The 27,744-nt window shown below is 62.1% G+C and overlaps 1 protein-coding gene and 1 pseudogene across 2 annotated transcripts in view; one reads left to right on the plus strand and one right to left on the minus strand.

The window, feature by feature from the left end:
- LOC311511978 (leukocyte immunoglobulin-like receptor subfamily A member 2) overlaps positions 1–27,744 on the plus strand; it is an 873,498-nt pseudogene that overhangs the window by 340,045 nt on the left and 505,709 nt on the right. The gene's annotated exons all lie outside the window — the stretch shown is intronic.
- LOC311511716 (sacsin-like) lies at positions 2,003–25,784 on the minus strand. Its single transcript, XM_084612526.1, has 8 exons — positions 25,663–25,784; positions 25,272–25,302; positions 16,752–16,839; positions 16,431–16,542; positions 15,791–15,937; positions 14,029–15,400; positions 13,619–13,707; positions 2,003–13,270 (listed from the first exon to the last, which is right to left on the minus strand). The coding sequence occupies exons 1-8, from the start codon at positions 25,685–25,687 to the stop codon at positions 2,469–2,471; spliced, it is 12,666 nt and encodes a 4,221-aa protein (XP_084468652.1). The 5' UTR covers positions 25,688–25,784; the 3' UTR covers positions 2,003–2,468.

The following is a 27,744-nucleotide window of genomic DNA, read 5'->3' on the forward strand; positions in this document are numbered from 1 at the left end:
GTTAACTGGGTAGGGACCCACCCAGATGAGGGGCAGGCTTCCCAGGCAAGGGGGGCTGGCAGCTTATCAACTGCTCAGGAGGGAGGAGTGCCCCAGGCCAGCTCCTCTGCGGGGCTGGATGCTTCAGATTCAAGGTTCACAGCTTACAGGGTCGGCGTGGGGCTGTCCCTGTGGAGCGAGTGCCTTGTTCCCCTGGAGGTGGATGGGAGGAAGGTCAGTAGATACTGGGATATGGGCGCTGAGGTGACGATGGCCTGGCCCAAGGTGGTGGTCCCAGACTGGTTGGTGCCCAACACTTACTGACCCTGATGGGGGTGGGCAGGACCCCATTCAAGGTGCCCATGGCGAGGGTACATCTGAAATGGGGGGCCAAGGAGGGCCCCAAGGACATGGGGGTGCATCACCATTTGCCCACTGAAGTGTTGATGGGCGGGGTGACCTAGAGGACTGGCCAGGCAACCCCTGGAATGCCCTGGTCATGACCTGTAGCCAGAGCCAGCGAAGGGCCCTACGCCCTAACCTCGGAGAGGGTACTTCACCAGAGGCGCAGGACCCTCCCCACTGGGGAGGGAGTGCCCAGGGACAAGGCTCAGAGAGGTTGCGGTCTCAGACCCAGCCAGCGACAGAGAGCAGGACCCCATCTTCCAGTTGTCATGAAGATAGGGGAGTCAGGGCCCTGCAACCCCACTTCCTGCAATTCACCGTGACTCTCAGCCAGCCAGTAGAACAGAAGGTTTATTAGAGACCACAGGAACACAGTCCAGACCAGAGCTTGTAGGCACAAACAGGAGGCCTCAATCAGGTCCTTCCGGGGGGCAGGGAGATTAGTCCCCACCTCTGGGGGCTCCCTCCTCTTCCCCAGCCCCCTCCAAAAAACGAAACCCCCTCCAGCTGATTCCCCCAGCCTCCCCCCAGCTCCTCCTCCATCCTTTGTCCAGTTTCCGGGGCAGAAGGTGTCACCTGGACCAACCCGCCTCCCGGCTCAGGTATCGTCCCAGCCAGTGAAGCCACCTCCTGCTGTCCCATCACCGATGCAGACAGTCCCAGTAAACTCCCCTGCAACATTCCTAGGTGAATCCGCCCCACTCAGTCCCTGCTGCGTCACGTCGTGTCTCTCTGGCCCGTACTGACTGCTGGGCATGGTGAAGGAGTGCCCATCCTATAGAGCTGGGGGCATGTATCAACTCATTGCAGGTCCCCAGTGAACTGGAGCATGGTGCATTCCAGCAAGCCCCCCAGGGCAGGGCCCCAGGATAGACACCCTAAGAGGGGCTGGGCCCCAAGCCTCAGCAGCGCCCAGAACCGAACGACAGTGTGACCCCTTTCCCCACAGCCACCTCCCACCCTGGGGGACCTACCCCTAGGGGGCAGTGCAGGGCTCAGGCTCCATGGCCCATCCCACTAGGAATTGGGCTGAGACCCAGTAAACCCATTTCAGGCAGGGGCCACAAAACAGCTGGAAACCACAGCTAGCCACGGCAGCCACAGAGGGGAAAGGCTCTGTGTCCCATTCCCCACCCTCCTGAGCCAATCAGTCCCTGCCCTGGGGCTGGATGGGAGCCAGTGCCCCCTATAGGGGAACGGCCCCATGCCCCATTCCCTGCCCCCCTGAGCCAGCCAGTCCCCACCCTGGGGCCAGATGGGAGCCGGTGCCCCCTAGAGGGGAAACACCCCATGCCTCATTCCCTGCCCCCTGGCCACACAATGAGTTCTGGGACATCTGTGACCCGCCCTAAAGATGGAATCCCCCTGCTCCCCAGTGCCTGATCTGAGCTGGGCAGGCCCCCAGCCCTGACCGTGTGTGAGAGCGGAGGTGCCCAGCTCTGTCACTGCCAGCCTTGGGGAAGGGACCCTGGTGGGAGGGGGATGGGCAGCTGGAACCCACCCACTCCCAGAGAGCAGGGCTCATCCCCTCCAGCAGGGGCCAGGACCCACCCCCTCACCCCCAAGAGAGGGCTGTCCGGGAGTGAAGGGCTGACACCATGACTTCAAGGACGCTGGGTTACTGGAGTAACTGGGTTTATTCCTCCTAGTGCAGGAGCAGAGAGGAAGCAAACAGCAGGGCCAGGGGGAGAGGGTCAAGCCGCCTCCAGGGCCACCCCCCACAAGCCATTACAGCATCAACCTGACTGTAAATCTCCACCCACAGAGCCCCCTGCCCCCACCCCCACCATTAGCGCTGTCACTGCTGGAGAAGCCGGGTCTCCGTGGCACAATCTGTGGAGGGGGGTTGCCCCTGCTGCTAGCAGTAGTAGGCTCTGGTCCCTCTGGTGCAGTCCCGGTAGCTCCCCCAGAGGGCAGTGGTCCCTACAGTGCAGTCCCCAGTGGCTCCCCCAGGGAGCGCTGTCACTGCTGGAGAAGCCAGGTCTCCATGGCACAGTCCCTGATAGGGGGTTGCCCTTGCTGTTAACAGTAGTAGGTGCTGGTCCCTATGGTGCAGTCCCTGGTGCCTCCCCCAGGGGGCGCTCTCACTGCCGGGCCACGTGCGCCTGCACCACATCCAGCAGGCCCTGCGCCAGCCGCAGCACCTCCTGCTCCTCTCCGGCCGGAAAGGCCTCGCTGGGGATGGTGGGCGGGGGGTGGTAGCTGGGATACTGCGTGGTCTTGTCGTCCACGCCATGACGACGCAGTTCAGCCACTTGTGCCGGCAGCCCCTCCAGCCCGGGCTTGCAGGCTGCCACCTTCTGCGCCAGCGAGGCCAGCGTCTGCTCCCGCTCAAAGCGCTCCCCCCGGTTGTAGGCAGCAGCTGCCAGGGCCTTCTCCACGGCCCGGTGCACCTTGTAGAAGACCCAGTTGGTGCAGCGCTGCCCCACATCGTGGCCAGCCGCCCGCAGGTCGCTCTGGGCCTGCCGGAGCCAGCGCCCGGCCTCCTCGGCCTGGGGACGCCGGCCTGCCTTGGCCCGGTGGTAGGACCAGAAATCGTAGTGGAAACCACGGTCCCTTTGGCCGGTGAACTCCCTGCGGCTCTGCCAGTGGCACCTGGCCTCCCTGTCCCATTCGTGCCATGAGGCTGAGAAGCCCCGGTGGCTACTTGGCTGGCGCCTGTTGCCCGAGGCCTGGGGGCTGCTGGGATTGCCCGCTGCCCGGGGCTTCCTGCCCTCCTTCAGCTCCTGGATCCTCTCCCGCAGGTACTTGCAGACCTCGTTGGCCATTTCCTTCTGCCCCACGTTCTTGTCGGGGTGATAGCGTAAGTAGAGCCGCCGGACCGCCTTCCGCCGCTCCCCCTCGGGCAGCTCCCAGATCTTGGCCAGGCAGGTGTCCACCTCCTCCTTCACCTGCCCCAGCGACTGGCAGTACCAGGCTTCCCGCCTCTCCTGGTGCTGCTGCTGGTCCAGCACCAGCGCCCGGCTGCGACCATCCACCTGGGTCCTCTTGAACTGATACAGGTCATTGGCACTCACCTCCTCCTGGTGCCCGGCTCCCAAGTCGATGCAGTAGAGGGGCACTGCTCTGTCCAACAGGACTTCCACCACCACGGCATACTGGTAGTGCTCCTTGGGTGCTGCCGGGTCCAGGTAACCCACGTAGTCACCCAGGGCAAAGGTGTTGAGGATACTCATGTCCAGGCTGTCATACCACTCCTGGGGGATCTCCGTACCGGGGCTGGGCAGGGTGTAGGCGTTGGCGTGGGTGCTGGGTTGCAAGGGCACCCCGTTCCTCTCCAGCGCACTGAGCACTTCGCCAGGGTCCCTGCAGGCCAACATCTGCATGAGGATTGGCATGGATTTCCAGTGCAGCACCCCTCCCGTAATGCTGTTCACTTCCAGGGCCAGGCTGCCCAGGATCTGGACTGACTGACCTATATCCATCCTCTCCTGATGCAGCAGGTAGACTTGGCGCCTCCCGTCGGCATGCGGGACCACATGGACAACCCGGGAGTCATGGCTCCCCTCCAGCCGCTCCCCACGGTGCATCATCACCGTCTGGATCTTCTCACAGCACACCACCTCCAGCCGCTCAGCGGAGAAAGCCACCTCCCTCTCCCTCCTGGCCGTCTCCGCCTCTTCTTCCTTGTCCCGTCTCTGCCACCTCAGCAGCGCCGCCAAGCCCTCCTGGAATTCGGGAGACACCAGGATGCCTTGGAGCTGGTTCCGGCTCTCGCAGAACTTGCCGTAAGGGCACAGCTCTAGAGAGTCCTCCTCCAGCTGCCGCTCCGTGATCTCTGACAGGAGCTGGGGCCTCAGGGGCTGGGGGAGCTGCCGCACCAGCTTCCAGGGGTTGTATTCTGGAGACAGCAGGCGGCATCTGGAGAGGTCCACCAGGAAACGGAAGGTGCTCCCCAAGGCTTGGCTAACGTCAGCAGGGGCACAGTCGCTGAAGACCAGGGTGTTGGAGCGGTAGAGCTTCCCATCGATGCAAGGCAGATGAAGCTCTTCCACGCCAGAGAAGTCCGCTTTCCCTTGGCTGAGCAGCTGGAAGAGATGCTGGGTGGCCCGCAAGACGGTCTTGGTGAGGTTGGGCTGCAGGGTTTTCTTGTCTTGGGTCTCCTGGTGCATCCGGCGCAGCACCCGGGCATAGTGCCGGACGGAGGGCTCCTGATCCACCCCCAGCTTCTGCAGCAGCTCGCTGTAGACGGCTACTAATGGGGGCACAGTGTAGAGATAGGGCCGAAACTCCTGCTCATTCCTCAAGGAGAAGACCACCTCGCTGGCCTCCGCCACCTGCTCCTCCTTCACCAGCACCACCGGCAGCCCCACCAGGCAGTCGGCATTGAAGCCCCTCAAGTCGCGCTCCAAGTAGCCGTATGTCTGCATGAAGATGCGGGTCCGGGTTTTCCGCCTTTCCTTGGTCTCACACTGTGCCTGGCACACGTTCTTCAAGTTGTCCAGGACCATTGGGACTGGCACGGCCTGCAGCACTCCCAGACGCTCCAGCACGGACTGGGCGTTCTTCATACAAGGGACCCATGATGGCAGGGCCAGGATCACGGCGGATGTCCAAACCAGGGCCACATCCTCATCCCGTGGCACCACCAGAGCACCCTTGAGGGCTACGGGCTGTGTGTGAAGGACACAGGGCGGATGGAAGTTCCCCAGATTCTCCGGCACCCTCCATGGGGTGAGGAAGCGGATGGACGAGACCCTCTCCAGGAAGCAGTCCGACAGGGAGTCACTGGGCTGGGACAGCAGATGTGACAGAAGCTCCTTCCGCTGGGCGGGGAGGTTGCCGGCCGCCGCGCCCTCCTGCCCCGCCTGACGCTCGATCCGCGTGGCAAACTCCACGAAGTCTTCCTCCGAGATCTTCTGCTTCATGCCCACATCCCGCAGGAAGGGGTTCACTTTCAACTTCTCCACCCTCACCTTCTGGAAGAATGCGTCGGGCACGAACTTGGCGTCCAGCCGCAGCGTCTGGAAGAGCAGCACCTCTCCATCGTAGAAGTAGGAAGCTGGGCGTAGGACCCCCTGCTTGTCCCGAATGAAGCTGACGGGCCCAAAGGCCGAGACGATGGTCTTCTTCTCTGCTGGGTACTCTTCCCCGTAGTGGCTTTGGATGGCGACGAGCAGCCTCAAGGCCTCAAGCAGCTGGGATTCTGGGAGACGGGGCAGATGGGGCAGGAGATGGCGGATGAATTGCTGCAGATCGTTCAAGATGCCAATGCCAAGACTTTCGGAGAGCTCCCTATGGAGAGGGTCATCATGGAGCAAGACAGTCTGCTGGTCCAGCTGGTACAAGACCTGGAAGTCCTTCGAGAGTTTGGGGATCCTGGTGTCTAGGATGTAGACATTGTGGTAAAAGGCCAGTGCCACCCATGTCCCCTGATGCGTCTGGAACAAGGGCAGGGACTGGAGCTGAGCCAGCAGGTTGTGCGCCAGCTCCTTCACCTTTTCCGTGAGGAACCTCAACAACCTTCTGGTCTCATAGGTCTTCAGCTCGCACCAACGGAGACCCGTCCTAGTGGCCAGCTGCTTCAGCACCGAAACGGGGTCGTGTGTCTGCAGCAGGAGCGGGAGGATGCAGTGATAGCTGATCTCATGGGGGATCATCCGGATATCCAGCTTGGCAAAGCCAAGCTTGCCCAGGGATTTTTCCACGTCGCTGGAGTAACTATGGATGATGGTGGGCAGGGAGACCAGAGGAACTACATGCTCGTCTCCGGGTTGGTCGCTGCAGGTGGGGAGGATGGCCGAGTACTCTAAGAGGGAGACCAACTCTCTGAAGGCCTTGCTCATGGCTTTTTCCTTGCGTTCATTGGCCTTATAGATCATGTGGTTGAAGAGCTCCCACACCTCCTTCAGCCACTTCCGGGCCTCTGCCGACTGGGCCTCCCAGTCCGGCTGCCCCAGCACCTCCTGGATGAACCTGGCTGCCTCCTGCAGGGTGAATGCCTTCAGGAAGCCGGCCTGGAGCAGCAGCGACTTGTGGCTGATGTAGTAGGCGAGGAATTGGTGATGCTGCTGTGGGAAGAGGCAGTGGGCTCCTCTCTCGAACACCGGCTCCTGGGTGCTGAACGGCCGCAGCATGCCATCGTGGGTCACGGAGAGTGGCAGCCCCTCCAGGTCCCTGACGTCCCCTTTCTGTAGCTCCTCCAGGCAGAACTCCAGCAGGAGGGAGCAGCTGGACTGGTCCTTCAGGGGAGTCTCCGAGATCCGGCAGGGTGGGTCCAGAGGCAGCGCTTTGAGGAAGCAGCGGAGAGATCCAGGATTCAAGGTCAGGACCTTCACACCCGCCCTGGCGAACTCGTCGTGGATCTCCCGGAGGCCTCGGAAGGCCGGGACGAGTTTCATCTCAAGTCTTTGGAGGACATGGCTCATGGAGTCACAGGCCTCCGACTGCAGGAAGAAGGGCTCCTGGAGCAGGCGGCCCTCGCCGGTCGCAGTCCATGTGATTCTCACCCTTTCCACGCTGTGCGTATGGAGGCGGATGGCCTCTGTCTGGTAAATGGGTATCAGGGGCTGCTGCATCTCCGCAATGAGCTTGTAGACCTGGCTGACCAGCTGGTGCCAGGGTGGGGGCACGCACTCCCTCACGGCTGGGAAGTAGCAGAGATACTTTGGCTCCAGCATCTCCCAGCAGGCCGTCAGCGTCATGAAGCACAGCGTCTCCCCCAGCTTCTTCCGCAGCCAATCCAGCAGCCGGCAGTAGAGCGGCGCCAGCAGCCGCTGCATCAGGAAGCCATTCCAGGCCGTGCTCCGCCTCCCCCCATCCTCTTTGCGCAGATCGCGACGAGCCGAGTCCACCGAGAAGTTGCCATTGATGTGGACGGGCAGGCCGGTCTGCAGCGGCAGCGGAAGGGTGCAGAAGGCCCTGCCAGGCCTGACTGTGTCCAGACAGGCAGCCACGGCGCCATACGGTAGGCACTCCGGGTCCGGAGACTCCTTCTTGGCGGTGTCGTCCACCCCGACCTGCCACACCACTCCCCAGCTGGTGGGAGGCTGAGAGCGGCCGTGACTGACTTTCATCGTGTAGACCACCCTCGCCGGCATGGCCTCCTCACTGCCTGACAGAGCCATGTGGTTCAGCCGCTCCTGGAACGCCCTTCGCAGGGCCAGGCTGCCTTCCTCCATCTCCGTCTCCACCCGCAGCAGCTCCCGCGGCTGCGCCATGCCCTCGGTGATCTCGGAGAAGACGACGGTCCTCAGGTGGCGAAGGAACAGCACCAGGGCCTCAGCCTCCTGCACCAGCGCTGCCTGCATCTCCTCCAGGACCTCTTCGTGGATAGCCCGCGGGCACACCCGGGAGCCAGCCGCGCCCTCCGCCGTCCGCAGCGGCAGCCGGAAGAGCACGCCCTGGCTCAGGTCGAAGAGGTCGGGCAGGAACGTGGCGTAGACGTCGGGGAACGTCTTCTTGAAGTCCCCGTTGACGCTGAACATGGCGCCTGGGTACTGCACGCTGGCCGTGGGCACATAGCGGAGATGGGGATCGAAGACGCCCAGGGCACTGTCGCCCGTCAAGAAGGCGGGGCAGTCCGTGAGGTGGAAGACGGCGTTAAAACCCAGTCCGTACTTGCCCGTCTTGTCCTGCCGCCCACCTTTGCTCCCCACACCCAGCCGCTGGATGCCCTCAATGTCCTCCTGCGCCAGGGGCTTGTCATTGTAGACGCAGAGGGCGGGGCCTTGCAGGCTGCCCCACTCCTCAGAGAGGACGCTCTGGGCGGGGTGGTGTCGCCGGTCCCAGACGAAGTGGATCCGGCTGGCGCCGGCGTCATCAGCGTTCTGCAGCAGCTCCTTCAGCACGTCGCGGGAGGACGAGGAGTATTCCCGCAGAATGTTCTGCAGCCGCACGGTCAGCTCCTCCCGGGCGCCAAACTCTGATGCCCACGGCACCAGCGCCAGCCCCCGGATCTTCGCCTGGGCCAGCGCCCGGTGCCTGGTGGTGGACACGCCGTACTGCAGTGCCAGCTCCCGGGGGATCCGGCCATGGCACAAGGGTGTCCCCTCCTCCCGGGGCAGCCAGGGTGTGTCATCGAAGTGCAACTTGGCCACCGGGCGCAGGACACCCTGCTGATCCGGGAAGTAGATGCCCTGAGCTTCGTAAGCGCCCACTGGCTGCCGGTCTGGCAAGGCCTCCATCAGCCCGATGGTCACTAGCCTCAGGACCAAGTGCAGCTCCTCTGGGGACAGGATCCGCCCAGCCGTCTTCCTGGCCAGGTCCTGGAGCACCCACATGTAGTTCTCCAAGGCAAAGGTCTCCTGCAGCCCCACGCACCCCCACAGCGCCTTGAACCCCAAGTACTCCCGTGGCAGCTGGTGGAGATACGGCTTGGCCTCGAATGACAGCTCCCAGGCCACTGCCTTCACCGGCACAAAGTGCTCCCCCACCAGGACAAAGGAGAATGCCATAGCCTCCTCAGCGACCTCCTTCTTGCACGTGGGCTGCTTGCTCAGCAGCTTGTCCAGGTAGGCGTAACACTGCCGCGTGGTCTCCTGCAGCTCCAGCTTGGGCAGGGTGTTGGAGCTCTGGCACGCCTCCGCCAGCTGCCGCATCACCATGCTGGCTGGCGGCTTGCGGCTCAGCCCCAGGAAGTCCTGGAGCGCCTTGGAGAACCTGAAGTCCCCTTCCAGGTCCTTGCCAGCCAGGACGGGTTGGATCAGCCCCACCAGGCTCCTGTACTTGTGGCGGTAGAGATCGTTGGGCCGGCAGAGCTCATGGCGGGCACCAGGCAAGGCAGCTGGCAGGAAGGGTATGGCACGGAAGGCCACCTGGGCAGTGTTGTCCGAACCTTGTTCCAACAGCTGCTCCAGCAGCTCCAGGATGCGGCAGGTTCTCCGGCATCCCTGCTGCCAGTCACGCTGCCAGAGGGCCTGCACGGTGCGGGCCCGCTCCATCAGCTCCTTCATCGGCACCACGTCCTTGGCCATGCCCAGCCCCTCCAGCCGCAGCAGCCTCTCTGGCGCCAGGAAGCCAGTCCCGGTGGGGAAGCGCCCGTCCTGGGAGTCGTACAGCAGGGCTGCTCTGCCTTGGGGGTGCACCAGCTTCCCAATGGGCTGCAGCTCCCCTCGGGGGGTGGTAGGGATACAGGACACAGAGGCCAGCAGCTGGTCCACCGTGGCATTGCTCATGTCCAGGGCGTGGAGAATCAAGGCGTCACGGTCAGGTGCGTCCAGCGTGCCCATGTTGGCAAACACAATCTCCTGGTAGAACCTCACCCAGTCATAAGTCTTGGGCAGCAGCGTGTCCTCCTGACCACTGGCCTGGAACCCAGATCTCACCCAGTTCGGCAGCTGCACGGCCAGGAGGGGCTCCGGCAGCAAGTTGGCAAAGACCCTGGCGGCCGTCTGCCCCACCCGCATGTTATGGGTGATGGTGAAGTCCAGGAAGCAGGCATTGTTCATGGTGCACCATTGCTGGCCATCGGAGAACAGCGCCAGGTCCCGCCCATCAGCCAGCACATGGTAGAAGGCCTTCACGGCCTCGGTGAAGGGATGCCTGGCTTTGCCAGCATCTGGCCAGAAGGTGTGGTATTCATAGTCCTCCAGCTCACCCTCCTGGTGCATGTCTCGGAGCAGGCTCAGCGCTTGGAGCCAGGCAGCCGGCACTGCATCGCGCAGCAGTGCCCAGTTCCACTCGCCCTTGGCTGTGGCATCCCAGAGTCCTTTACGATTGGAGAGGACGGCGAAGGCCCCGTGGAGGTGAATCGGGAGGCCGGAGGCAATGGGCAGGGGCAGGAAGCAGAAGACGTGCCCTTCAAAGCCGTCCAGGTGTGGAGCCCACTTCCCCGGCTCAGTGGGGGCAAGTGGCAGAGCCACTCCAGCGCTGGGGGGCGAGGGCTGGGTCCCGTCCCGCATCCCCTGCTGAAACAGAACCAAGGATTCTCCGGTGCCCTGGCAGCTGTGTACCAGGTAGTGGCTGATGGTGATGTCCAACTCCCACTGTACCGTCAGTTGTTCGATGCTGGACTGGCCCATCCTGGAGTCTCCAGCATCCTCAAGGCTCTTGATCTGCTCCCGGAAGAGCGTGGCCAGAGGCTGGGTGGCTTCCGGAGAGGGGGCCTCATTCGAAAGGCGCTTCAGCGACACCTCCCGCACCCCACGTATGAAGAGCAGCAAGAGGTGGCAAAAGTCCCGGAAGCCGCTCTGGAGCCTCTCGACCCTTTCGATGCCGAAAGCCACCTGGCTGATCCGCGACTCCCGGGCCTCCTCCTCGGTGCGGAAAGGCAGGCGGAAGAGTGTCCCCGGGAAGTCGAACGGCTCCTGCGTTTGGAACCCAAACAAGCCCTGGTAAGGCCGGAACTGCTCGGCAAAGGTGCTCAGCGTGGCCGGGCGCTGGCGCAAGTCCAGCCGGATGCCGGGGCAGGCCGGGTTGGGGATGTGCTTGCGCAGGTGGGTGACGTTGGGGTCGAAGATCAAGAGGCTTCTGCCGCTCAGCACTGAGGGCACATCGGTCACGTGGTAGACGGTGTTGAAGCCCAGACCGAACCTGCCAATCTTGCCCTCCTGCCCTTCCTTGGTGGCGGCTCCCACCCGGATGATGTTGACTAAGTCTTCCTGGGTGAAGGCTGCATCGTTGTAGGACCAGAGGGCCGGGCCATGGCAGGTGGCCATGCCGGGATCCAGCAGCCCGGCCGTGCCACCACCGTGGTGCCGCAGATCCAGCAGGAAAGAGCATGTCCTGGCACCAGCATCCTCCGCATTCTGGATCAGCTCTTTGAAGAGGTCGGCCTCTTCCGTATACTCCCGCAGGATGTTCCAGATCCGCGTGGTGATGGGCTCCGAGGGCCCCCACGCCTCAAACAGCTGCGGCTGCAGCACCCGCGTACTCAGCAGCGCCACCCCCAGGAAGGTGGCCACAGCCGGCGTCACCGCCTCATGCACCACGGCCAACTCAGCGTTGTCACCTTCCAGGTCCGCCAGGCTGGCCCGGTCGATGTCGCAATACAGGGCCGACGAGGCTGGACGCAGAGTGAAGCCGGATCCTCCCGGAGCCTCCACCGGCACTGGCAGGTCTCCGTTGCCCCGGTGCCCTCTGCTTTTCAGCCAGTCTAGGACGGCCACCGTCAGCCGCAGCTCCGCCTTGGTGCCGCCTCCGGCACGGCCCTCAATCTCCTTCCCCAGCCGGCACAGGGCCTGGCTCAGCTCCTCCTCGCCCACCGCGGCCCGCGCTCCCCAGGCCAGGAAGAGCCGGCGGTAAGGCAGCAACTCCTGGGGGACCCTCGGCACCAGGCAGCTCAAGTCCAGGCTGTCAGGGTAGGCCAGCACCACCTTGGCTGGGGCGGAGAATCCACGGCCGGTCCAGATGACAGCATGCGACGACGCCACCCGAAACTGCTCCAGATTCTGCTGCATGTGCTGGTAGATGACGTGAAGCTTCGGCACCAGCGTCCTGATGTCTTTGGGCTGGTCCCCCTGTGCCAGGAGCAGCAGGTTCAGCAGCACCTTCTCCAGGGGGGGTGGCCGGCTCAGCCCCAGCTTCTCCTCGGCCGGCTCTCTGAAGACGTCAGTCAGCGGCATCGCCAGCCCCGCCAGGTCGGCGTAATGGGCCGATCGCAGCCTCTCCGGGGGAAGGAAAGGTCCATTCGGCTGGCGCTCGGTCGGGTCGGTGGCGGGCACCCAGGCCAGGTCCTGCAGCTGCTGCAGCTTCTTCTGGCAGAACCGGCCCAGCGCCTCAGTCCGGTTGCACAGCTCGATCAATGCTCGGGATTTGGCCATGGCCCCGGGGGCGTCTCTGGCCTGCTGGAGCCGGCCCACCTCCTGGGCAGCCTCTAGCATGTGGTCCGGGGTGATGGCTGTCTCGCTGGTTTTCAGCCCCAGGGCACGGAGGGACCGGAGCACGGCCGCCTCCTGGAAAGCCATGGGTGGGAAGCACCGGGGGCCCAGCAAGGCCTGGAAAATCGTGTTTTGGGGGTCGAAGAGCTCATTGGCATGTGCCAGGGTCCCGCCACGGTCCATGAAGGCCAGCTCCTCGCACAGAGTCTGCAGTTTTTTGCTGTACCCAAAGAGGGCATCCCCGTGCCGCAGCACCCACAGCATGAGCCGCTCAGCATCTGGCGCCCGCTTGGCGTACACCCCCTTCTTCACCGCCCTCACTGCCAGCAACGCCAGCTCTGCCGCGCCAAGCAGGCTCTCCCGGGTCTGGAGCAAAAGCCGGCGGTCCGCCTCGTCCCGGCACCGCAGCACCGGCTCCGGCAGCACCAGGTCTTCGGGCACCGCCGGCACCGTGCTCCTCTCCAAAGCTTGGTAGGTGCCAGATGGCACCAGCCCAGCCGGGCAAGGTGGCAAGACGGAGGGTACCTTCAGGAAGATGGGCAAGCTGCCCAGCACCACAGCGTCCCGGTCAGAGAGGGAAGAAGCAGGTGCCTGGGAGAGAAATTGGCAGAGGATCCTGCCGCGATCCGGGGGCAGGGAGCCCAGCCGGGCAACCACGCCCACCACACCCAGGTGGTCGAAGGCCTTCAGCACATTGCCGGCTGTGGGCGCCAGGACGTAGTCTATCAGCTGGCGGTGCCAGAGCGCTGGGTCCCAACTGTGGATCACCGTGCAGCCCAGAGCCTCCAGAACACCAGATTCATCCTCAGTGAGGCTGTGGCCCTCCCAGGTCCGGAACAGCAGCGTGGGCATGGGAGAGGGCCGCGCCAGCTGGAGGCTATGGACGCCTTTGCCCAGGGGGGTGAGGGGGATGAGCGGGTGGCCCTCAAACGGCGCCAGGAAGCAGGCATGGTGCTGTAGGAAGTCCCAGAAGGCAGCCAGCCACGGGCGGGGAGGCTGGCGGGGGTGGTTGCCCGGGCACCAAGTGACGTGGGCAGAGCCGCCTTTGAACCAGTCCGCAGGGAGGGCACCCTTCAGGTTCTGCTTAATGACATCCGGGTCCAGAGAGATGAGGTTCCTGAACAGCCCTGCAAGAACCAGAGAGACCCGGGATCACAGCCGGACCGGAACCGCATCGGCACCCGGTCCCACAGGCAAACCCAGAGCAGCGGAATATAGTCCACAGGAAAAGCAGCCACCCCTGGGGTGGGGTGCGGGCGGCTGGTTATACGGGGACCCCTCACCCGGGACTTGGATACAGCCCCTCTGGTATGGGGTGCGGGGGCTGGGTATATGGGGACCCATCGCCAGGCGCTGAGATACGGCTGCCTCTCAGCTGGGGTGGGGGGGCTGGGTAACAGCAGCCAGCAACATTCCTGTTGCCCCAGGCACCCCGGGCAGAGACAGGCACCCAAGGACGGACGGTTTCCACTTACCCTGCTCCGCGATCCGGTGCAGGTGACTCAGCAGGGCGGGTGTCAGATCCTCTGGCAGAAAACTGTCAGCCAGGCCAGGGAGCAGGATCCTGGAAACCAGGAATTCAGAGAGTTAAGACAGTAGGGCTTGGGGGGAGGCGGCAGGGAACGGAGCCTGGGGCCTGTCCCCTCTAGGGGGCACCAGCTCCCATCTGGCCCCACAGCAGGGGACTGCCTGGTTGGGGGGCTGGGGCAATGGGTTCCCCGTTCCAGGGGCTGATTGGTGGCCCTGGCATGAACCGGATCCCTGCGTCTCAGCCTGGCTCCCAACAGAACCTGCATTTCCCAGGCCTGCCGTGGGCTGGGAGAGCCGCGCTCACTGGGTGTCCTCTGGCCTGGGAGGCGGGTGGAGGGGCCGGGGGCTCTCTTACCTGGGGAAGGCCTTGCTGTCGGCATAGACCATGCTGCCGGCACCCCCAAAGCAGGCAAAGCCTCCATCAGCACGTGGGAGCAGCTCCAGGCCTGCCAGCTCCCCGTAGCACTTGTCTCCGGCCACGTACTCCAGCAGCAGCCGCTTGTCGGCCGGGTATCGGGCAGGACCCATGCGGCCCAGGACCTTCCGCATGTAGGCCGGCGTGGCCACCTTCACCGCTGGGCCGCCCACAGCCAGCGCCCGCCACACGTGGGCTGGCACCATGGCCAGCGGCTCGCCCGCCTGCACCAGGGCGTCCTCCAGCACCCGGAATGTGGCCTCGCTGGCCCCGTTCTGTGGCAGGAACACGGCGTCCGAGGCTCGGAGCCGGCATGTGCCGGGTTGGCCGGCCGACACCAGGGCTTCCATGCCCCACAGCTGCCGGCAGATCCGTTCCGCCAGGCTCCGGTAGCGCTGCTGGTGCTGGCTCAACGCCGGGTCGGGCCAGGCGCCGTAGGGGTCGCCGGGACAAGCCGCCGCCACCACGACAGCCTGGCGGTAGGCAAGCGGCAGCACCTCCTCGGTCAGCAGCTGGTTCCACCGGGCGGCGTGGTCCCGGCCACGGTCTTCTTCAGCCCACTGGACATGCTGCCGGTCGTCCGTCAGGTGGAAGGGGGCGTTGATGTGGAGAGGCAGCCCTGTGGCGTTCTCCTCCGTGGCCGGCAGCGGCAGGAAGCAGCAGAGGTGCCCGGCACAGCGGCCCCGCAGCGGGTATGCCAAAGCCACGCCGGGCAAGCTCCCCAGCGCACCTGCCAGCTCCGCCAGCTCCGGGAAGGTGCCTTCGGTCGGCACGGCCGAGACCACCAGCCACTCGCGCTCTGCCTCCCCCTTGGCGGCTGTGCCGCACGTAGCCACGGCCTTGATGCAGGCTGTGGTGGCCAGCGCCGCCGCGGCCACCTTGTCCTGGACCAAGCCCGGCCCGTTGAGCAGGCGCGGGGTGGCCGTGGTCTCCAACAGCTCCGTGGTGGCCCCCTGGCCATCCACCATCCTCAGGGCCAGGCGCCGGACGTGGCGGAGGAAGAGGAGGCAGGTGGGGGCGTCGTGGATGAAGGCCAGGAAGAGCTGGCGCACGCGCTCGGAGCTGTACAGGTTGTCCGAGATGCCGGAGGGTTCGTGGCGCAGTGGGAAGCGGAAGAGGGTGCCGGGGAAGCAGCCGGCCGCCGGGGCCCCCTTGCCACGTCCTATGGCCTCCAGCGCCCCCCAGAAGGGCGCAAACTGGTCAGCCAGCTCCGCCGCCTCCTCCAGGTTCCACTGCTGCCCGCCGTCCGCCAGTGCCACCCGCTGTGGGTCCAGCACGCCCAGCCAGGGGCCGCTCAGCACCGCCGGCAGGTCTGCAGGGAGAGGGGAGTGAGACGGGGAGCCCCAGCACCCCCCGAGCTCCCCCAGAACCCCCCCAGTTGTGACCCAGAACCCGCCAAGCTCCCGCAGAGACCCCCCCTGGACTGTGACTCAGACCCCCCCAAACTTCCTCAGAGACCCCCCCACCTCCTGAAGAGACCCCCCCGGATGTGACCCAGAACCTCCCCCCGCGAGTTCCCCCAGGAACACAGAGCCCCCCCCAGAGACCTCCTCAGCTGTGACCCAGAACCCCCCTGAGCTTCCCCAGAGACCCCCCCAGCTGTAACCCAGACCCCCTGAGCTCCCCCAGGGACCCAGAACCCCCCCAGGGACCCACCCCCGGCGCTGGGCGCAGTGAGGTCCCTGCCCCCCAGGGCTCTCACCGGTCAGGTGGTAGATGGAGTTGAAGCCCAGGCCGAAGCGGCCAACGGTGCCGGGGTCGCGCAGCTTGTGGCTGTCGCCCGTGCTCTGGATCCCGTCCCAGTCGGCCTCCGAGAACAGCCCATCGTTGTAGGCCACCAGCGCTGGGCCTGGAGCAAGGGACAGCGTGTGAGGGCCAGGGCCCCGATCCCCCCAGACAGCACGAGGGGCGGGGCTGGGGCCTTGATGCCCCCTGACCCCCCGAGACAGCTCATGAGGGGCAGGGCCCTGACCCCCCCCCAATCTCCCCTGACACCACGTGAGGGGCAGGGCCCCAACCCCCGCAGACACCAAGTGAGGGGCAGGGCTCCAATCACCCCAGCTCCCCCTGAGACACCACGTGAGATGTGGGACCCTGATCCCCTAACGTGTCTCCCCAACATCGTGTGAGGGGCAGGACCCAGCCCCACTAGACATTGTATGAGAGGCAGGACCCTTGATTCCCTAGCTCCCACCCCCCCAAGGCCCTCTAGCCCCCCCATCCACTGCCATTTCCTCACACACGCCCCTCCGGTCCTGCCAGGACCCCCCCACCATCACCTATCAGAAATCCCTTCCCCAGATCTGTCACCCTCAGAACCCTCGGCTGCTGCCCCCTCATACCCTGTGCTCGCTGCAGCCCCCCCACAGCCAGGCTCTGGGTCCCATAGCGGCGCTCGTCGCACAGGAAGATCACCTCTGTGGCCCCCGCATCATCCGCGTTCTGGATCAGCTCCTGGGGGGGGAAGGGGCGGCGGTGCAGATCAGCACAGATCCCACCCAACCCCAGCTCATTACCAGCCCCCCAGCCTGGGCACATAGCTCCACTGAGTAGGGGACCCAGGACTCCTGGGTTCCATCTCCGGCTTTAGGAGGGGAGTGGGGTCTAGTGGTTGGAGCGGGGCGGGGGGGTCCTGCTGTGAACTCCCCAAGCCCAGGACTCACCTTCAGAATCTGCCCCCCATCTGGGTACTTGCGCAGGATACTCTGCAGGTATTTGAGGAAGGGGGGGGGCCTCTGTTGGAACCCTCTCCTGTCGGGGGGGGGGAGAGAAAGACGCACGTCACTCACCAGGAGAAATCTCCGATCCATCCCCCAACACAGGCCTATCTACTCCAGTATCCTGCCCCCTCCCTGCCCCCTGGATCACCCCCATGGGCCCACCTACCCTGGTATCCATCCCCTGGATCACACCCACGGGCCAATCTGCCCCGGTATCCCGCCCCCTGCTGATGGGAGGGGTCACCGAGCCATCCTCAGAGGCTCCTGCTTCATCATAAACACACCCCACTGCCCCCAATTGCTATCTGTCTCAGTGGTTTGAGCATTGGCCTCCTAAACCCAGGGTTGTGAGTTCAATCCTTGAGGGGGCCATTTGGGATCTAGGGCAAAAATTAGGGATTGGTCCTGCTTTCAGCAGGGGGTTGGACTAGACGACCTCTTCAGGTTCCTTCCAACTCTGGCGTTCTATGACCAATGGGTGTCCCTATGTCCATCAGCTCCCACCCCCGCCCCCCCCTCCATGGGGTGCCCAGGCTCGGCTGCAATCTCCTCTCCGACCACCAGAGGGCAGCACTGCCTAAAGAACCAACCACCCCCTTCCCTGCCTCCAGACCCCTAACAGCCCATGGGGCACAGGGGTGGGGGTGGCCGAGCCCTGGGAAAGGTGGAGGGCAAGGGAGTGCTTTACCCTGCCAGCCTTTCCTAGGGGCTGGAGGGCCAGGCTCCAGGCCGGAGGGGGATGAGGACGAGAACTACCTGCAGGGGTGAATGACAGCCCTGCATGGCTTGCGAGATGGGGTGGGTAGAACAAAGGGAATTGGGGGGCTGGGGCATGTGCCAGCCCTGCGGAGGGGGATTGGACACCCTGCCACGCACAGCCGGACAATGACACCCATGTCTTAACATAAGAATGGCCAGACTGAGTCGGACCAAAGGTTCATCCAGCCCAGCGTCCTGTCTGCCAACAGTGGCCAGCGCCAGGTGCCCCAGAGGGAGTGAACAGACCAGAGAATCAGCGAGTGATCCATCCCCTGTTGTTCACTCCCAGCTTCTGGCAAACAGAGGCTGGGGACACCATCCCTGCCCATTCTGGCTAATAGCCATTGATGGACCTATCCTCCATGAATTTATCGAGTTCTTTTTTGAACCCTGTTATAGACTTGGTTTTCACAACATCCTCTTGCAAGGAGTTCCACAGGTTGACTGTGCGTTGGGTGAAGAAATACTTCCTCTTGTTTGTTTTAAACCTGCTGACTATTAATTTCATTGGGTGACCCCTAGCTCTTGTATTATGAAAAGGAGTAAACACTTCCTGATTTACTTTCTCCACACCAGTCATGGTTTTACAGACCTCCATCATATCCCCCCTGAGTTGTCACTTTTCCAAGCTGAAAAGTCCCCGTCTTATTAATCTCTCCTCATACAGAAGCTGTTTCATACCCCTGATCATTTTTGTTGCCCTTTTCTGAACCTTTTCCAGTTCCAGTCTATCTTTTTTGAGATGGGGCGACCACATCTGCACCCATTATTCAAGGTGTGCACGTACCATGGAATTATAGAGAGGCAACATGATATTTTCTGTCCTATTTTCTATCCCTTTCTTAATGATTCCCAGCATTCAGTTCACTTTTTTGGCTACCGCTGCACATTGAGTGGTTGTTTTCAGAGAACTCTCCACAATGACTCCAAGATATCTGTCTCTTGCGTGATAACAGCTAAATTGAGGCCCCGTCACTGTATATGTATAGTTGGGATTATGTTTTCCAATGTGCATCACTTTGCATTTATCAACATTGAATTTCATCTGCCATTTTGTTGCTCAGTCACCCAGTTTGGTGGGATCCCTTTGTAACGCTTCACAATCTGCCTGGGACTTAATTATCTTGAGTAATTTTGTATCATCTGCAAATTTTGCCACCTCACTGTTTGCCCCTTTTTCCAGATCGTTTATGAATATGTTGAATAGGACTGGGCCCAGTACAGACCCCTGGGGGACACCACTATTCATAGGCGCCATCTTCCCCTGCTTCCCGTGGGTGCTTGACCCCCGCTCTGCCACTGGCCCCGCCCCCACTCCACCCCTTCTATGAGGCCCTGCCCCGCCTCTTCCTACCCCGTCCCCAAAGTCCCTGCCCTGGCCCCACCTCTTCCCTTGAGAATGCTACGTTTACCACTCCTTCCCCCCCGCCCCCCGGAGCATGCTAACAGCTGTTTGGCGGTGGCCGGGTGGGAAACACTGGGAGATAGGTGGAGGAGTGGGGACGCGGTGCACTCGGGGCGGGGGAGGAGGATGTGAGGTGGTAGGGAGGGGAGCTTGGCTGCCAGTGGGTGCAGAGCACCCACTAATTTTTCCCCATGGGTGCTCCAGCCCCAGAGCACCCACGGAATCGGCCCCTGTCATAAATATAAAGGGAAGGGTAACAACCTTTATGTATGCAGGAACATAAAATCCCTCCTGGCCAGAGGTACAGAATCACTTTACCTGTAAGGGGTTAAGAAGCTCAAATAACCTGGTTGGCACCTGACCAAAAGGATCAATAAGGAAAGAAGATACTTTCAAATCAGAGGAGGTGGGGGGAAAGGTTTTGTTTGTGCTCTCTTTGTTGTTCCCTCTCTGGACAGAGAGAGAGACCAAGCAGGTAAAGCATCTTCTGAAAACATACCTGAAATGATACATCTAAAATGACAGAAATTGTAAGTAAAGGCAAGGAAATGCATTAGATTATCTTTTATCTTAGCTTGTGAATTTTCCCTATGCTAAGAGGGAGTTTTATTCCTGTTTTTTGTAACTTTGGAGCTGGGCCTAGAGGGGAATCCGCTGTGTTTTAAATATTTTTATTACCCTGTAAAGTTACCTTCCATCCTGAGTTTTGCAGGTGTGATTTTTACCTTTTTTTTTCCAAAGAAGAACACATACCTAAAAGTTGTTACCTTCCCCTTCATCTTTATGACAGCACCTATGCCACTGTTTACCTCTCTCCATTCTGAAAACTGACCATTTATTCCTACCCTTTGTTTCCTTTCTTTTAACCTGTTACCAAACCATGAGAGCATCTTCCCTCTTATCCCGTGGCAGCTTATTTTGCTTAAGAGCCTTTGGTGAAGGACCTTGTCAAAGGCTTTCTGAAAATCTAAGTACACTATATCCACTGGATCCCCCTTGTTCACACGCTTGTTGACCCCCTCAAATAATTCCAGTAGATTGGTGAGGCATGATTTCCCTTTACTAAAACCATGTTGACTCTTCCTCAACAAATTATGTTCATCTATGTGTCTGACAATTTTGTTCTTTACTATAGTTTCAAGCAGTTTGCCCAGTACTGAAGTCAGGCTTACAGGCCTGTAATTGCCAGGGTCAACTCTGGAGCCCTTTTAAAAAAACTGGAATCACATTAGCTATTCTCCAGTCATCTGATTTAAATGACAGGTTACAGACTACAGTTAGTAGTTCTGCCATTTCACATTTGAGTTCCTTCAGAACTCTTGGGTGAATCCCATCTGGTCCTGGTGACTTATTGCTGTTTAATTTATCAATTTGTTCCAAAACCTCCTCTAATGACACCTCAATCTGGGACAGTTCCTCAGATCTGTCACCTAAAAAGAACGGCTCAGGTTTGGGAATCTCCCTCACATCCTCAGCCGTGAAGACAGATGCAGATAATTCATTTAGTTTCTCTGCACTGGCCTTATCCTCCTTGAGTGCTCCTTTAGCACCTTGATTGTCCAGTGGCCCCACTGGTTGTTTAGCAGCTTCCTGCTTCTGATGTACCTAAAAAAAATAATTGCTATTACTTTTTGAGTCTTTGGCTAACTGTTCCTCAAATTCTTTTTTGGCCTCCCTAATTGTATTTTTACACTTCACTTGCCAGCGTTTATGCTCCTTTCTATTTTCCTCACGAGGATTTAACTTCCACTTTTTAAAGGATGCCTTTTTGCCTCTCACTGCGTCTTTTACTTTGTTGTTTAGCCACTGTGGCTCTTTTTTGGTTCTCTATGTTTTTTAATTTGGAGTATACATTTCAGTTGAGCCTCTATTACGGTGTCTTTAAAAAGTTTCCACACAGCTTGCAGGGATTTCACTTTTGGCACGGTACCCTTTAATTTCTGTTTAACTAACCTCCTCATTTCTGTGTAGTTCCCCTTTCTGAAATTAAATGCTACAGTGTTGGGCTCCTGTGGTGTTTTCCCCGCCACAGGGATGTTAAATTTAATCATATTATGGTCACTATTACCAATCGGTCCAGCTATATTCACCTCTTGGACCTGATCCTGTGTTCCACTTAGGACTAAATCAAGAATTGCCTCCCCTCTGGTGGGTTTCAGGACCAGCTGCTCCAAGAAGCAGCCATTTAAGGTGTCAAGAAACTTTATCTCTGCATCCTGTCCCGAGGTGACGTGTACCCAGTCAATATGGGGCTAACTGAAATCCCCCGTTATTATTGAGTTTTTTATTTTTATAGCCTCTCTAATCTCCCTGAGCATTTCACAGTCACTATCACCAGCCTGGTCAGGTGGTCAGGAATGTATCCCTACTGCTACACCCTTATTCGAGCGTGGAGGTACTATCCACAGAGGTTCTCTGGTACAGTTTGGTTCATTTAAGATTTTTCCTTCATTTGATTCTATGCTTTCTTTCACATCTAGTGCCACCCCCCCCCCCCAACCAGCACGACCTGTCCTGTCCTTCCAATATATTTTGTACCTGGTTTTACTGTGTCCCATTGATTATCCTCATTCCACCAAGTCTGTGTGATGCCCATTAGATCAATCTCCTCATTTAACATGAGGCACTCTAGTTCGCCCACCTTATTATTTAGACTCCTAGCATTGGTCTATAAGCACTTTAAAAATTTGTCACTTTTTAGCCATCTGCCATTACATGAGGTAATTGAAGGGACTCTTTTATTTGACCATTTCTCATCAGATCCAACCTGTATTTCATCTTCCATCCTCTCATCCTCACTAGGACACAGAGAATCTCCATCAGGAGATCCTCCCCTAAGGCATGTCTCTGTCCGAACCACGTGCTCCTCCTGTGGGCTTCCCCCAGCCCTTAGTTTAAAAACTGTTCTCAGACCTTTTTAATGTTAAGTGTCAGCAACCTGCTTCCACTTCAGGTTAGGTGGAGCCCATCCTTCCTGTAGAGGCTCCCCCTCTCCCAAAAGTTTCCCCAGTTCCTAATAAATCTAAACCCCTCCTCCCTATGTCATCCTCCTGTCCATGCATAGTGACTCTGCACTTTTGCCCCTCTGACTGGCCCTGCACCTGGAACTGGGAGCATCTCAGAGAAACGCTGACCTAGGGCACTGCTGTTAACCCAGCCCCGACTGCAATCCGCCTTTTCCAGCATGGCAGAGAGGGACCCCAGGGTGCTGCGGTCCCTGCCCTAACACCACACCAGAAACCTGTGCCAAAGGCGGCGCAGACAGGCTGGGGCAGGTGGGGGGTCCACACAGCACCATCCTCTGCATGGGTATGGAGGGCAGGGGGGGGACAGGAGCCACCCACTTGTACCCACCAGGCAGCGCTCCGGGTCCTTGGCAGCACAGAAGGACCCGCCGCCGAGGAGCCCGAGCGCCCCACGGCCCCCCCCCGCCGCCGCCGAGGAGCCCGAGCGCCCCACGGGCCCCCCCCCGCCGCCGAGGAGGAGCCCGAGCGCCCCACGGGCCGCCCCCCCCGCCGAGGAGCCCGAGCGCCTCACGGCCCCCTCCTGCCGCCGAGGAGCCCCAGCGCCCCACGGCCCCCCCCGCCGCCGAGGAGCCCGAGCGCCCCACGGCCCCCCCCGCCGCCGAGGAGCCCGAGCGCCCCACGGCCCCCCCTCCGCCGCCGCCGAGGAGCCCGAGCGCCCCACGGGCCCCCCCCCGCCGCCGAGGAGGAGCCCGAGCGCCCCACGGGCCCCCCCCGCCGCCGAGGAGGAGCCCGAGCGCCCCACGGGCCCCCCCCGCCGCCGAGGAGGAGCCCGAGCGCCCCACGGACCCCCCCGCCGCCGAGGAGGAGCCCGAGCGCCCCACGGCCCCCCCCCGCCGCCGAGGAGGAGCCCGAGCGCCCCACGGCCCCCCCCCGCCGCCGAGGAGGAGCCCGAGCGCCCCACGGGCCCCCCCCCGCCGCCGAGGAGGAGCCCGAGCGCCCCACGGCCCCCCCCCGCCGCCGAGGAGGAGCCGGAGCGCCCCACGGGCCGCCCCCCCCGCCGCCGAGGAGGAGCCGGAGCGCCCCACGGGCCGCCCCCCCCGCCGAGGAGGAGCCCGAGCGCCCCACAGGCCCCCCCGCCGCCGAGGAGGAGCCCGAGCGCCCCACAGGCCCCCCCCCGCCGCCGAGGAGGAGCCCGAGCGCCCCACAGGCCCCCCCCCGCCGCCGAGGAGGAGCCCGAGCGCCCCACGGGCCGCCCCCCCCGCCGAGGAGCCCGAGCGCCCCACGGCCCCCCCCCCGCCGCCGAGGAGGAGCCGGAGCGCCCCACGGCCCCCCCCCCGCCGCCGAGGAGGAGCCCGAGCGCCCCACAGGCCCCCCCGCCGCCGAGGAGGAGCCCGAGCGCCCCACGGCCCCCTCCCGCCGCCGAGGAGCCCCAGCGCCCCACGGCCCCCCCCGCGCGGAGGAGCCCGAGCGCCCCACGGCCCCCCCGCCGCCAAAGAGCCCGAGCGCCCCACAGCCCGCCCCCCGCCGCGGAGGAGCCGGAGTGCTGCCAGGTGAGTAAAAATTAAAAAGGGCACCACTTGTGCTCCGAGGGAGCGCGGCCAACTCTACCTCCATGTGAGGGGGCCCCAATTAGCTGTTCCCACCCAAGGGAGAGACCTGGGAGCCAGCGCGGAGAGTTCTCCCAGATCATCCGCTGTGCGCGGGGGCAGCCAAAGAAGCCAGCAGAAGGCTGGGAATCATTAGGAAAGGGATGGATGATAAGACAGAAAATATCATCTCGCCTCTCTATAAATCCATGGTCCATCCACACCTTGAATACTGGGTGCAGATGTGGTCGCCCCATCTCCAGAAAGAATTGGAATTGGAATTGGAAAAGGTTCAGAAAAGGGCAACAAAAATGATGGGGGTATGTAACGGCTTCTGTATGTGGAGAGATTAATAAGACAGGGACTTTTCAGCTTGGAAAAGAGACAACTCAGGGGGCTATGACTGAGGTCTGTAAAACCATGACTGGTGTGGAGAAAGTAAATCAGGAAGTGTTGTTTACTCCTTTTCATAATACAAGAGCTAGGGGTCACCCAATGAAATGAATAGGCAGCAGGTTTAAAACAAACAAAAGGAAGTATTTCTTCACCCAACCCACAGTCAACCTGTGGAACTCCTTGCCACAGGATGTTGTGAAGGCCTATACTATACCAAGACTATAACAGGGTTCAAAAGGTTTCAGTCGATACATTCATGGAGGATAGGTCCATCAATGGCTATTAGCCAGGATGGACAGGGATGGTGTCCCGAGCCTCTGTTTTCCAGAAGCTGGGAGTGAACAACAGGGGATGGATCACTCGCTGATTCCCTGGTCTGTCCATTCCCTCTGGGGCACCTGGCACTGGCCGCTGTTGGCAGACAGGACGCTGGGCTAGACGGACCTTTGGTCTGACCCAGTCTGGCCGTTCTTATGAGCCCCGGGGGTTCTGCCTCAGGCAGCTGTTACCCTAGTCTGGTGCTACCTGCACAGACCTGATGGAGGTGCTGTCATCCTGGGGGAAAGGCGCCATCTGCCTGGCTAGTTATCCCCCCTCCCAGGCAGGACCAAGCCCTGCAGGCCAGGCCAGCTGCCCCCCTGCCCCCTCCAGGGGTCCCAGCTTTCCCTGGCCTGAGTGAGAGCAGCGGAACCTGAGTTATTCCAGCCCCATCTGCTCCCCCCAACAATGCCCAGCTCCCCCGTACCCAAATGCCCAGCACTCCCCTACCCAAAAGCACCCGCCCCCAACCAAAGGCCCAGCACCTGTCTCCCCAACCCAAAGGCCCAGCACCCACCAACAACACCCAGCACCCGCCCCCCAACCCAAAGGCCCAGCACCCGCCAACACCCAGCACCCGCCCCCCAACCCAAAGGCCCAGCACCCGCCAACAACACCCAGCACCCGCCCCCCAACCCAAACGCCCAGCACCCGCCAACAACACCCAGCACCCGTCTCCCCAACCCAAACGCCCAGCACCCGCCAACAACACCCAGCACCCGCCCCCCAACCCAAACGCCCAGCACCCGCCTACAACACCCAGCACCCGCCCCCCACCAAAGGCCCAGCACCCGCCCCCCAACCCAAACACCCAGCACCCGCCAACAACACCCAGCACCCGTCTCCCCAACCCAAACGCCCAGCACCCGCCAACAACACCCAGCACCCGCCCCCCAACCCAAACGCCCAGCACCCGCCAACAACACCCAGCACCCGCCCCCAACCAAAGGCCCAGCACCCGCCAACAACACCCAGCACCCGCCCCCCAACCCAAACACCCAGTGCTCCCCTCCCCCTAGCGCCCAGCACCCACCTCTTTGGCCCTGTCGCTGCCATGGAGAAATCTGCAGAACAGAAAACAGAACCGAGCATTAAACACATGGACGTAAACCCAACACCCCCGCCCCCGCCCACTGGCATAGCCGGGTGCATATGAGACCCCAGCTGAACGCTGGTCTCGTCGCAGCAGGTGCTCCTCACCCACAGGGGAGAGCTGATCTCTGCCCCCAAAGCCCTCCCGATCGAAATAGACACTGGGTAGGAAAGGGAAACTGAGGCACGGAGGGGGACAGGGGGTTGTGTCATCCAGGAGGTCAGGGGGAAAGCCGGGGGAGGGAACGCAGGAGTCCAATCTCCCACCCATCACTTTAAGCACCAGACCCCACCCGCCTCGCCGAGCCAGGAGAGAACCCAGGAGTCCTGACCCTCAGGTCCGGCTGGTTCCCACATCACTCGCCCTTGGGCTTGGGCCGGGGCCAGCGGGGGTTGGTGCTGCCGAGGGAGTCCAGAGGAGGTGCTGGGAGCCCGGCGAAGGAAACTGAGTCCCGCCGCTTCTCTGGTTTTATAGCGCCCGCCGCATCCCCGAGGTCACCCCGCCCCGTTTCGTTTCCTCAGACACAATTCGGTTTCGATTCAGACCCTGCCGGATGCGTGGCGGGGGGAGGGCACAGGGGCAGCGGGGGGTGATGGGGCAGGTGAAGTGGGGTACGGGCCGGGGGGGGTGGGAGTCAGTGGGGAAGAGGGAAGGGTCGTGGGGGTCTCTAGGATGGGGTTATGGGGCTCAGTGGGGCAGTGTATGGGGAAGAGTCAGTGGGGGCTGGTGGGGTGGGGTGGGGTGGGGGGTGCGTGGGGCAGGGGATGGGGGTATCAGTGGGGAGGTTGGGGGCTGGTGGGGTGAAGTCAGTGGGCGGATGAATGGGGCAGGGGATGGGGATATCAGTGGGGAGGTTGGAGGCTGGTGGGGTGTGCGGCGGAGTCAGTGGGCGGATGAGTGGGGCAGGGGATGGGGGTATCAATGGGGCTGGTGGGGTGTGGGGCAGTCAGTGGGGGTGAGTGGGGCAGGGGATGGGGGTATCAGTGGGGAAGTTGGGGGCTGGTGGGGTGCAGTCAGTGGGGGTGAGTGGGGCAGGGGATGGGGGTATCAGTGGGGGCCCATGGGTGTGGTGGGGGATGGGAGACCACAATGACAATCTGCCCCCCACCCCCCTGACAAAAACTAAACCCAAGTGCTGCGTCCAGCCGGCTCCATCAGGGCAGGAAGGGGGGGTCGGTGTCTTGGGCAGGAATTGGGGCACCTGGGCCCCTCCCCTCAGCTCGTGGACCCGAAGGGGGTGCTCGGGTCACAGGGAGCTTGTTCCCCTTACACTCCCCAATGTGCATCCCCCTGTGACCCCCCTAAATCTCCCCAGCCCGGCGACACCTCTGGCGCTGACCCACCGCCCCACTGCAGCCAGGCAAAGGACCCAGCGACCCCCCAACCACAGGGCCACAGGCCAGCGAGCCCCCTCGGCTGCTCAGAGCAGCTCCTGGGAGCCTTGTCCGGGGGGGGTGGGGGGTGGACGGACCCAGGAGTCCTGACGCCCCGATGGCCCTTGGCTCTATCCCACTGACCCCCACCTGGAGCCAGATGGGAGCTAGCGCCCCCTAGAGGGGAAAGGGCCTGTGCCCCATTCCCTGCCCCCTGAGCCAGCCAGTCTCTGCCCTGGGGCTGGATGGGAGGTGGCGCCCCCTAGAGAGGAAAGGCCCTGTGTCCACCCCGCCCCCCCAAGCTGGCCAGACTCCTGGAGTCACATCCCATCCTTGGGTGGGTCGTGTGGGGCAGCGGGACATGGCCTGGGGCACTGGGGAAAGAGCAGACGAGCCCCCGACCCCCAGTGGCTCCAAATCCAGGACCTGACAGACAGCTGCTGATGGTGCCCGTTTCACTCCTGCACGTCTCCATACAGCCGGATGTCTGAGATGGGGGGGCTGTCCCCAACTGCATGGGAGGGGTGCAGAGCAGGGACAGCGAGTCAACAGGGGGTGGGGCATGGGCCTACGACTCCTGGGTTCTCTCTGCTGCTCTGGGAGGGGAGTGGGGTCTAGGGGTTAGAGCGGGGGGGGGGGGGGGTGGAGTCAGGAAAACTGAGCTTTCTCACCAATGCTGCCACTGACCTGCTGTATGATCTTTAGGAAGATGCAGCTCCTCTCTGTGCCTCAGTTTCCCCTCCCCCATTTTGTCTATTTAGACTGAGAGCCTCTGAATCTGTCCAGGTGGCGCCCAGCCCGACGGGGCCCCGATCTCAGTGATTCTGTGTCTGGGCAGCGCCCGGCATGACGGAGCCCCAATCTCAGTGACTCTGTGTTTGGGCAGTGCCCAGTGACAGGGCCCCGATCGTGGTGACTCTGTGTCTGGGCAGTGCCCGGCCAGACGGGGCCCTGATCTCGGTGACTGTGGGCAGCACCCGGGGCCCCGATCTCAGTGACTCTGTGTCTGGGCAGCGCCCGGCGTGACGGAGCCCCAATCT

This window comes from Lepidochelys olivacea (genome assembly GCF_965140295.1).
Source record: "Lepidochelys olivacea isolate rLepOli2 genome assembly, chromosome: 23".
Taxonomy (NCBI): Eukaryota; Metazoa; Chordata; order Testudines; family Cheloniidae; genus Lepidochelys; species Lepidochelys olivacea.

Bases quoted from the DNA above. Each gene is read 5' to 3' on its own strand.
- LOC311511716 (XM_084612526.1), bottom strand. From the start codon at position 25,687: ATGTGGGAACCAGCCGGACCTGAGG. The intron at 15,938-16,430 runs GTATGAGGGGGC...CCCTTGCTCCAG, and splicing joins GGGGCTGCAGCGAGCACAGG to GCCCAGCGCTGGTGGCCTAC. The intron at 13,271-13,618 runs GTAAGTGGAAAC...TGGTTCTTGCAG, and splicing joins GCACCGGATCGCGGAGCAGG to GGCTGTTCAGGAACCTCATC.